The sequence below is a fragment of the Athene cunicularia genome (assembly GCF_003259725.1).
Source record: "Athene cunicularia isolate RWA chromosome 2 unlocalized genomic scaffold, athCun1 chr2_part1, whole genome shotgun sequence".
Lineage (NCBI taxonomy): Eukaryota > Metazoa > Chordata > Aves > Strigiformes > Strigidae > Athene > Athene cunicularia.
This window is the reverse complement of record NW_020799095.1, coordinates 103676694-103688349: the sequence shown is the minus strand read 5'-3', so window position 1 is coordinate 103688349 and position 11656 is coordinate 103676694. Positions and strand designations below refer to the sequence as shown.

General features: G+C 40.0%; 1 protein-coding gene across 1 annotated transcript in view; it reads left to right on the top strand.

The window, feature by feature from the left end:
- The first annotated feature begins 1387 nt into the window (after positions 1-1387).
- The window catches only part of ANKRD29 (ankyrin repeat domain 29), a 30505-nt gene continuing 20236 nt past the window's right edge, over positions 1388-11656 (top strand). The window contains exons 1-4 of the mRNA XM_026841449.1: positions 1388-1423; positions 3534-3644; positions 5519-5617; positions 7686-7784. Coding sequence (XP_026697250.1) covers positions 1388-1423; positions 3534-3644; positions 5519-5617; positions 7686-7784 — 345 coding nt within the window. The remainder of the gene's footprint in view (positions 1424-3533; positions 3645-5518; positions 5618-7685; positions 7785-11656) is intronic.

Sequence of the window (11656 nt, the reverse complement as noted above, 5' to 3'; positions counted from 1 at the left end):
TCCATCAGTTTGGAAACTGAGAAAGAAAGGGGAATTTCCTTGTATTTTAACAGTACAAGGAACAAGCTGCTGAGCTAGTGTTCTCTTTCTCCTCTGTTTTCTTTCTCTTTGCCTATTGCCTCTTTTCTTTCATCTTCAAGATCCCCGTATAAGAACTGTAGTCTTCCTCCTCAGCTGTTCCCCCACTGTGACCTGCCTCTTCTCTGCAAACAGTAAGTCAAAGGTAGAGCAGGGAGTGGGAGCTGCTGATCACAGCATTTAAATACTTTCCCCCTCAGTATTCTTAAGATGACACATACAGATACATAATCACATTTTCTTTTTTCTGTATTCCTGCATAAAAATGCTCTTGGCAGATTTATAACATATATTTTCCTCTAGGCCATTTTTTGAATAAGTATTTTTGCTTAATGTCAACACAGAATGAATATAATGCCAGCTTTTCATCTTTGGGCTCTTGGAGAAGCATATAAACAACTGAAATGAATATCAGAGACAAAGTTTGAAATAATACTATAGCGATCTTGATGAAGGGGAGGAAATTGTATCCTGAAAGTTGCTGATGCTGGAGCAAATGACATAATGAAACATGTCATTTTCACCAAAGCTATTAGCTAATCACTTTTTCAAATATTTATTATGTTCTGTTCCCAGACTGTCAATGCTGAGGATCAGTTGTTTACTGTAAGGAAGCTTTAGGAGCAGACTAGCTTTATAATAAGTATTACATGAAAATTGTATCCAGTTAATCTCTTGAAACTCAACATTACCTCCCCCTAACTATCTGATGAGACAGGATTGAGTTCATAACTGAGCAACAGCAGTCAAGGTTTGTCACCTCCTGCAGTTTAAAACCCATTTATTGCTCAAAAATTATTCTATTAATCCCTAAATAGTGTCTTATATTTTGCCTACCAGTGATGTCAGTGTTGTTGATACTGCCTGAAAATGAAGTGCATAGAGGTACAGATTCTTGGTTTGAAGAGAAATTACCACATGGTACTCCTTGAGGCTGTTCTTGTAGGGTGCCCAGATCATCTGAATGATTTTGTACATTCTATTTACCTTAGCAGGTAAAATGACTCAGATTTGTGTTTGCTTTTATTATCTAATCACTACATGGTTGATGGTCTGAATGTGCTGTATATTCTACTTTTATACAAGGACTCCCCAGCAACGTGAGGGCATGAGGGGAAATACAAGTACTGATAGCAGTCATTCCAAATTGGGTCAAAAGCACCACTGGGAAAAACCTGATTTTGTGTCCTTGATGCACTGGAAAATTCTTCCATTCCTTGAGTCTGATCCAAAGTATGAGGACAACATTGCTGGAGAGCTACTGTAAGAATTACAGGGGAAAAAATGAGATAGGAATTTATGACTCATAATGCTAAAGACTTTGGACTCCTACTTCCAGACTAGGGTAACACTGGCAACTTAGTTCTCTCCTGATGTAAGCTGATGATAACAGGTAAAGAGTTCCTGAATATTGATTCCAGTTCCTGCCTACCTGATCAATAAAGGTGTTGTTGTATTGTAGGCATAATAAAATGCAGTCACATTGCTACTGTGCCTTCATAGTGAAAACCAGTTTGGATGAAATAAATCTTTCCCTATATGGATATATTGGCATAACCAAAAGCTTTCTGAAACTTTAAGTGATAGAGTGAGACAATAAAAGGTAAGGAATTTGATTTCCCATTCTGTAAGGTCTAGATAACTTTCTCCTGCTTTCCACTGAATATCATAATAAAGACAATAAGACAATATTCCTAACTACCAGCTCTACAAATAAATATCTGCTAATAAATCAGAACAAAAAGGGCAACATGGGCCACTGTGTTTAGGTTAGTTGTTTGCTTTTGCATAAAATTTTAGTGGTTTAGTGGTAGGACTACTGTGTTGCCAGCAAGGAGGGTATAAACTGGTAGCTCTGATCAACATTATCTACAGATTCACCAGGGAAAATGTATTAGCTATAAAAGGTAGATCAGAATTTAGCCTATTGCACTTGCTGAAGTTTTCAGACTTCTGGTCCTGTGTGTGCTGGTACAAGAAATAACGCTATCAATTTATACGAAGTGTCTTATAATTTATTGAATGGTTGAAACTTCTCTCGTCTCAAACAGCTGCCAATTTTCCAACCTGTGAATATTAAAAATGCAACTCATGGAAAGTGCTCAAGTGCAATAGATCTGGGATAGATTCACACAAGATTGGTCTTGTGTCTGCTGGTTTCTGCGAGGTTTATTACCTGCATGTCAGAGAAGGAAGCAATTTAAACTCTGCTCTATGCATGCATTTTAAGTATTAACCATAAACCATTCAATCCTGATTCTCTACCACATTACATGTGTGCATTGACATTTAGACATGGAGAAGTGTGTATTACATTTTCTGAAGCAGAATGATTGACTTTTATATCTACTCTGCACTCTGTCTTATCCTGAAGGAAGGATTTATTGGAGAGCAAGGCCCCCGGGCATTTTTGACACTGTTTTGTCTAAGATGTCTATCGGTGCAATGATGCTTTACTAAACTGTTGGTGGTTTTGGGCCTTACTAAAAAAATCACTGGCATGAGCCTGCTCTAGAATAAATGCTGTTGCCATTACAGTGTTGTTTCCCCTCCACACTTCACATGTTGCAGTGATTACCTGTCAGGGCAGCCTTCTGGCAGCTGCCTGCATGGATCAGATAAGGAGGTCAGGAGAAAAGTCTGTGTCTTTCTGCTGTCCTCCTCCTATGCTGGGCAGTGATGTTTTGCACCTACCCAGAAGTCACACTGTGGCATTGTTTCTAGGACTAAGAAAGTCTTCAAAAGATTATTATATTACTACTTTGTTTAACAATGGCCTGTGTTCCCTAAATTTCAGCTTCCCAATTTTGCCTTACATATTGCCTTGCATACCTAGTAAATGAATCCCTAAGTCTATAGACAGCAAGATTTTAGCATTTTTTTTCTAGAGCATCACCCAGGAGATACCTCAAGTGCCCACACTTACAGGATGTTATTCCAGGGAGGAGACAGACCAAACACTGAGAGATGCATGAGTGATGCTTTTCCTGTATTGGGACTCTATATGCAGAAAAGAAGGAGATGGCAGAGAGCTAACCTGAAACGCATCCTGCAGCAGGACATGTCAGCAGGATGATTCAGCCTCTCTAACTGTGCCCAGCCCCACCACAGAAGCAGACAATACAGGTACCAGTTAGCATGTTGTTTTCTGTGATGTTTCCCTGGGGATCTGGACTGGCATTGTCATCTCTCATTACAGAGCAAGCAAGCTAAGAGTCATAGGCTGCCATGGACACGGGGAAGACGTGAAACAACATGAGGTAGCACAGGGAGACTGATCTCTTTAATTGCACAAAGAAATTACCTTAGCTTCCCTTCCATGGTCTGGTTTTGAAAGAACAGCACACTAAGCTGAAACTTGCCTGCCTTGAATGTAGAATTTGTATGTATGTTTGTCCAGTGTACCTTCCTATGTGTTTTAGTTCTGCCTTTTGTTTTTTTTTTTTTTTCACCAGAAAGAAACACCACTTGCCAATGCTGCGTTTTGGGCTGCAAGAAAAGGAAACCTGGCTCTTCTCCAGCTACTGCTGAACAGTGGGCGAGTAGATGTGGACTGCAAAGACAGTGTATGCACACAAAGCACCTATATCCATGGCACTGATTTTAGATAGCTTTCCATAGCCCACTACATTGAGGGTGTGGCAGGGATCTAACATGAGACATTTGAGAGTCTTATGGCACTTAGGGGTGATTTAAAACTTTCTCTTGTCAGGAAGCAAGTTTGAAACTCAAGATAAAATAGCATGATGATTTACATCAGTGGCAAGGGGTTAGGAATTTGCCAGTGCTCAAAAATGTGTCTTACACAGTTATTTGTGGTGCTGACATTAAAAACAGAGATCCTAGCACCTCGGGCTTCTCTTTGCAAGAAAATGTCATTGTAGTAATAGATCATGGTGAAGAGTCAACTCAGTTGAGCCCAGGTAGCAATGATTCTGTCAGCTAGCAGAGCTCTCATAATTAGAAGAACTGCTGGCCTAACTTTTTCCTCCCCCAGCCAGTATCTCCTGGACTTGGCACCTCAGGAAGGCAGAGTAAGGTTACCAAGCAAATAGAAGCCCAGACACGTGACAGATAGGATTCATGGGGATTTCCTTACTGTAATCTGTAATTGGCATGGGTTGCAATTAGTTTTGAGATTAGAAATGGCTTGAAAACACAGATAATGGCTATGTTTTGCTATTCTGCCTACAACGTATGGAGATGTGCTTGATTGTACTAAGCTATGGCAAAAAGCAGAGGGAAACCAAGGTTGAGAAGTTCCCAGTTTTCTTTGGTGGTGGCACTGATTTACTGAGATTTGTGCCTGTGTTGTATAGGATTAGTGCCACTTCCAACCTGAAACATGAACCTGCCACAGCTTCTCTCACTTTGAATATTTTCAAAGTGCAAGAAATTTTCTAAGCCCATGGACTTCAAGCTGTCTTTTAATTTTAATTTCGATTTCATTTTTGTCATGTAGGCAAGTATTCCTACAGTACTTCTGGAGCTAATGCTATGACTGTCATTCTGATAGGGAGGGAATAATGTTCAGATGGGGGCATCAGATAAACAGGGCAGAGATTGATGTAAAGAAGTAAGGTCCACTGCTGCTCATTTTTTCTCAAAAGATGGATAACTTTGATCAAGAATTTTTACAATGCAATATAAAATACTCTGATTATTAATTACATCAGGCATACACATTTTCTAGACTTAAATATTTTTGTCAGATTAAGGCTGCATGCTTCATTTTTGTTATGTCATCTTTCTTCTTTAAATTGAACTGGTGTGCATGAATGTTTTAGAAGGATGAGATACAACCTTGTGCATATGGTTTCTACACATTGTCCATACACCACATACATATAATTTAAATCTTACTTGGTTCACTGGAGCAGTGACCTTATGGTGTACTGAGGGAACTTGAACACAGTTCTGGTGTGGAAAGTTGTCTCATGCAATGGGAAGAGTAACAGAGTGAATTTGTTCTCCTCATTTAGATAGGGAATTAATATTCAAATCACCTGGACCTTACTCCTGACTATGACTCAGAATTAAGTGACTCAGCCAAGTCACTCAGCTCCTGTGCCTAAGGTTATTCTTCTGAAAATGATGCAAAGGTCTTTTGACATCTCCGATAAAAATGCTGCGTGTAAACAAAAAACATTCTTGTTATTCTTGTTGCACTTATTTTGGGACAATAAGACAAAGTCATTGCTTACATACTTGAACAGTCAGGCCTGATCACTGCAGGCAAGTCTGTAATGGTTTTGCTTTAAGAGCTGCTAATTACTTATTTTCAAAGTATTCTTGATAGTAAGTTTTAAATTATAGCAAGTTTTTTAATGATCCTAAGTTTCCTTCAACTTTCCAGAAGAGGTGCTGTCTCTTCCAGACAGCCTGATTCATTGTTGAAGGTGTTTGTTGAAGATACTGACTTGTTTTTCCTTTCTCCCAGCTTGGCACGACAGCTCTGATGGTAGCATCTTACTATGGCCACATAGATTGTGTACGGGAATTGGTGTTGCAAGGAGCAGATATCAATCTGCAGAGAGAGGTAGGAGAAGTTCTGCATTCAAACAGGGATTGATTAAGTGACCATTGGTTTATTACAAACAATAAAAGAGTGTTGTCTGTTGCTTTTTGCCAATGCTTATTTCTCAGTTGCTGTGCAGTGCATGTATAAACAGGGTCAAGGACTCAGATGTCTGGAGTTTATAATAGAAAATTAGATGCCAGTGTTACATTTATAAATAAATCATCAAAGATTTCCAGCACATCTGGTTGATCATGGACAGTTACATCTGAGATGTAACTCCTCCAGGGTTACACCATTTATGCATCTGCAGTTTTACTTACTGGCACAGTAATTTCCAGCTCTCTGAATGGGATAAGTGATAAGGAGAAGTCCTTTACCTTTTGATTTGCAGAGTCTGGTCACTAAAATGGAGTGGATACCATTGCTAGCCCCGGGGATTATTTTGACTCAGTATGCTTTGGAGTTTCTGCCTCTTAGTCTGAGCCAAGTCATCTCTAATGATCACACAGCTTAATCACCCATACTTTTCCCTGCATCTCTGCTTTGCATTCAAGGCATCTCTTGCACAATGACATGCATGCTTGTGGAAGGGACAATGTCAGTAGCTAGTTTTGGGAAAGTGCCTTCCCCTCATACTCTGTGCAAATGATTATAAGAAGTACCTGCAGCCTCTCTGGTCTGTACACTCGTCACTTTAGCAATGAAAGCCAATGATTCTCACTTTGCTTGGTAACCTGGAACTAGAGCATTAATCTCATGCTGACATCTGCAAGTTACTGAGTCAGTGAATGCCATGTTCAATGATATAAGTGTATTTGCACTTACTGGTCTAAACTTGCTCTAACCATGATTGTCAGTGTCTTTCAGTGGGGTCCTGTTCCAACAAAACATGTATTTAAACATGTCCCTTCCCTTAGGTAAATATTGCTTGAAAAGCAGCAACAAAAGGAAAAGTTGAGAACAGTTTCATAGAGCTGCCTTTGAGTATTATTCAAGACATACTGATTCAGCAAGACAACAAAAAGAGAAACACTGAAATCCTCCAAAACCACTCTGTTGCAGAAAGCAAAACAGATGAAGTTTAAGGCCTAAAGACCAACAGCACTGTTCTGAAATTAAATCCACATACTCAAACCAGTGCTGTTGTACTCTGAAGTTGTTGTGAAGCTCAGGGAAGTGAGAGCCCCATGACTGTATCTGGGAGAGGGGGCTCTGAAGTTGTCTCAAGGTGCCATGTGCTATTGTAAAGGCTTTTGGCAGTGGAGTGAATTTCATGTGTAGCTCTCTTTTCCTGAACCTTCTACATGGGATGGAAAAGCCCAAAGTCAGGAAAGCCTGCTTGTCTGTCTGCCCTTCCCTTTCTTTTTCCTTCCCTTTCCCATCCTCTTCCTTTTCCTTTCTCTTCTGTCCAGTCATTAAAATCCTACATATTCATTTTCTAGGTCCTGGTTTACTCACATGTTAATAACAGTATTTCAGTGAGTTTAAGGGAAAGCAGGAGTTGTAGGACTGGTTATAGTTGCTTTCAGGCTGCTTGGCTGCATGGGGATCTATTGCTGCAAGAGACAAAGGATGACTTATGCCAACAGCAGTCACATTTGGTCAGCAGAGAGTCAAGCAAGGTGGAGCTCTGCTGTACCAAATAACCAATTCCCTGGTCTTTCCACACCTTGATCAAAATCCATCTCATGCTCCTATTTGTCTCAGGTTGTGGTGGCAGGTGGAGTAGGGGTTGGTTTCAAGTTGGTTGTTCCTCTGTTGTTCTTTTCTCACTCTGGGCTTGCTTTCCCGATCTGGTGACTGGGTAGAAGAGAGTGAATCCTAAGAGGTCCATATTAGAAACTCCATATAGAAGCCCCTTGCAAAACTTAGGTTTTACTCAAATGTATGATGCTGGACAGATTTGTCAGTGCAATGAGAACAAAATTGACCAAGATACCTGGTGTCCTCTGAAGTCCTCAAAATCATCATGTCTTTGCAGCTGATATTCAACTCACCATGCTCAATACTTTTAATTTTTAACATCTGTACTTTGGCCAAGTGTGTTATGTGTTTGGGGCTTTTTTAATCCATTCTTTCCTTACAGTCAGGTGCAACTTCTCTGTTCTTTGCTGCACAGCAAGGCCACAACGATGTAGTGAAGTTTCTCTTTGAATTTGGAGCCTCCACTGAATTTAAGAATAAAGTAAGATGATGGATCTATTTTTGCATGCTGATACATTCTGACAACCAAGGCTGTTTTTTCCTATTCACATGAAACATGACATGGCAGCAGAAAGATGATACAAGGATTTTCTCACTTGAATATTTTCTGACTAATATGAGTAATACAATATATTGTGAAAATATTAACTTGAGAATAGCTTTTACTGCCTAGACTTAATGGCATAAGTTGATCAAAGATCAGTCCCTTACTAGTGATATCAGCCTTTCCTCTTAAGCCATCCTCCAATACAAGAAGAAAGGGTCTTTTTGTACATATTAGTTAGGATCCCATTTTAGCTGTATATGTACTTCATTTGCATAGACTGATATTTCATCTACATTGTGATGTCTCTGCATACCACCATAGGACACATAAGAGTATAATGGCTTCAGTCCTCCATAAATTCACATTTATGCATCTGTGACAAGAAGATGAAATGCACCTCAGAGCTTCTATTTCTTTGTTCAGGCAGGTTCTTTTTCAAAATCTTCCTAGAATAGCCAGAAGCACAGATGGCAGAGCCTGGGTCTAGTTCATTACCCTTCATAGGGCGAACAGTATCAAGAACAGCAGTTCATCACTGACAGTTTCTTTGCTCAAGGCAGTAATAGCACCTCTGCTTTCAGCAAACAAAACCAAAAGCAACATATTTTCATTAAATATTCTTCTCCTTGACATACTGGCCACATTTTGGAACATTCCCATAATCTCGGGAGGATACTTGCCAGTCACCCTGGGATCCATACCAATGTGTTTGAAGACAAAGGAATAGTTCTTTACCCCACTGGAACCAACTTTTCAATGTATTATATTCTGTGATTTCAATGATTCCCTCAACCCATACCTGCTTTCCAGATTCCCTGGAAATACAGGCTTTAAATACTAAGGGAATTGATGGAACATCGGAGACTCAACTCCTTATGCTCCAGGGACTAAAAATCCTGAGGTTTTGTGGCCAGAGTCCACACATGCCCATGCAGTAGGATTCCAGTACTCCAGGGAGCTATGCTTGTAGAAAGCAACTCTCTGACCACAGCAGCAATCAGTAAATTTAAAAACATGAATGAAATTGTGGCTTTTTAACACAACACAGAGTGCAGCTGTGGAACTTGGCAGTGCAGGACATTGCAGTGTTAAATACAACAGCTGGATTTTAAAGTGCTGAATAATCTCATGAGGAACAGAGTTATTGGGAGAAGCTGCACATTAAAATAAGGGTTGCTTCTCAGTCTTTTATTTCAGAGTGCAGGTGAGGGTTGCAAGATTCAAAGGATCATCTTCTCTTGCATTCAGCTGTATACAATTGGGTGAGTGAACTTACACTGTCCTTTGAGTCATCTAGCCTATAAAAAGGCCACAAAGACACGCTGAAGGAGCAAAGGTGTCCCAGGCATAGGAACAGCCTGGACTACTCACTGCAGTTCAGCATGCAATTGGGCAGTGTTTTTGCAGAGGGAGGGAAAGCAATGAATGCAGAAAACTTGATAAGGAGGAAAGACAGAAGCTGAGTACCTTATTCTGTCTAGAGGGACTGTTACATTTTCACCAAATCTTTCCACAACCTATGAACTAGGAATTTGTGAAGAGGCCAAGACTTGGCCCAGAAAGTGAACAGCAGGCTCAAAATAGTCTGATTCTTCATGACAATCTATGATATTTTATGACACATGCAAAATATATTGACATGAGTCACGAGGGCAGATAAAAGGGGGTAAAGATCTAAATTATAAGAAAAATATTCCTGGATTCACCTGCTCCTAATGGCTTCCATCTTTGGACAAATGCAGGTTTGGGCTCTACTGTCGCTCACCTTGAAACTTTGCTCCCAGCACCCATATTCCTGCCTGCCCCTTCTGAATTCAGACCTGACTTGGCCCATGTGCCAGTTCTAAGTATCTTTTAAGCTGAAGGTTTCTCTTCCTCTCAAGGCCAGTTTTCTGCCACTTCCAGTTGAGCTGGTCATAAGACAACATCAACTCCCATGGGACATAACATGAAAAACTGACCTGTGATGTGTATGTGAGGCTTTTTTCCAGTAGCATCAAACACGCCTGTCCAAGCACTCCCTCATTCTCATCACCTTTTCAAGAGGTGTATCAGTCACTTCAGCACTCACAGTATGACACAAGCTATAGTGCCTGAAAAAGTTCTTAGAAGCTAAACAAAGGATAGCTCGGTTAGAATGAATCTGTGCAAGATGAAAGCGACACTGGTTTAAAAAGTTGAGGTTAGCTATCATGTCCATGCCCTTTTTGCTGAAAGGATCCGCTCTTTCTGAACAGTAGTATGAGGGCTTTGCTAGATTCATCATTAATGCTGGGACCTATCCTGGAAATTGCGACGTTCATTCTTTCACTTATTCCTTGCTTGGGGATTGAAACTCTTCTTCTGAAATGAGGATCTAGACACAGGAATCCAAATGCTTACAGTTTCCAGACTGGGCTTTGGTAACCCACCAAATTTTTGGACTGAGGCTGGGTGGGAAACTAACTTGTACTCTATGCAGCAGTGTGTACCTGAGCAGGAAGCACCATTGAGACCATGCTGCATTGACAGTATGCGTCTTCCATTGGCCTTCTAATGTGGTTTTGTATCAGTTCAGTTTTCTAATTTAATGATGTGGTTTTCATATCTAGGAATTAATCCATCAAACCATCATTCTCTTAATAGACAACTAAAATAACAGGCTCCTCCATCTTCCCCAGACCCCAGAAACAATATAGTTTACAAAATATGCTTTTTTGGGTCAGAGATAAGGCATTTTCCAGTTAAGGCACTCAGCTGGGACCATTGCTGGAAAAGATGTGGCTGATCCTGCATGTTTTTAAAGGGGACTGCAAAATTAGTCAAATTTCAAAGAACTTTCTATTATAAATGACGATGTGAAATTGAAATAGGAAGTAAAATTGAATGTATCCTAGAAAACAGAGACTTTAAAGAAAGGAAATGCAAAGCCCAACATCTTCTTTTTCATGTACTTCTCTGTAAATCGTAGTTATTACATTTGTTACTCATAGGTAAAGAGTGCTGGAGATCTCAATATAGGCTTTTAATACTTGTTACTCCTTGTATCATTAGAGTTGATATTCACTATGGTAGACAAAACAAACATGTTCTAAAACAGTAAAATAAAGTAATTAGCAGTAATTTCTAAAGTTGTAAAGCGAATAAATAGTACTATTGAAGGTTATTTTATATATATTATAAAATACATATTAGTCAATAATACTGTTCTGTATTGTCCCAGTCTGACATCTTTAGAAGTATGCATCAGAAATTGAAACATGTTCTCTTTTCTTACTCTGAGACATGTTATAAGCATGTGGGTTCTTAAAAGGGTCTTCATGGTGGCATGTTTTCTGAGCCATACTGTAGGTCAAACGGTGTGTCAGAGGCTATTTTTCAGCATGTAGTGACTGCAGAAGATCAGTTCCCCTCCCTTATAGCATATTTCAGAGATGATAAAACGCCGTGTATTTCTAAACTACTTTCAGGTGATGATAACAGAGGTGAAGGAAGAGGTGGCCAAATAGGGAAGTCTACACCAGATAGCAGGGTCTTATCGGGTGTAGCTGTCCCAAGTGCTTACATGGGAGATTGGCAGATGCTGACTGTGCAGCTGGTAGGGAGGACAGACTGTGAGGGAATAAGAAAAATGGTTTCAGAGGAAGAATTGCAGAAGTAGCTCGGAGAACTGGCTCCTATCTGAGCTGGAAGGGTTTGCAGTGAAGAATTAATAGAAGCTAGATTGTGTCAGAAAAAAGAGGATATGGGTAAGAAATAAAACCATGGTGCTGTGCCTTCTCTTAGCTGCACCACCAGCCTCCCGCCTACTGCAGCCCTAGAAGCGC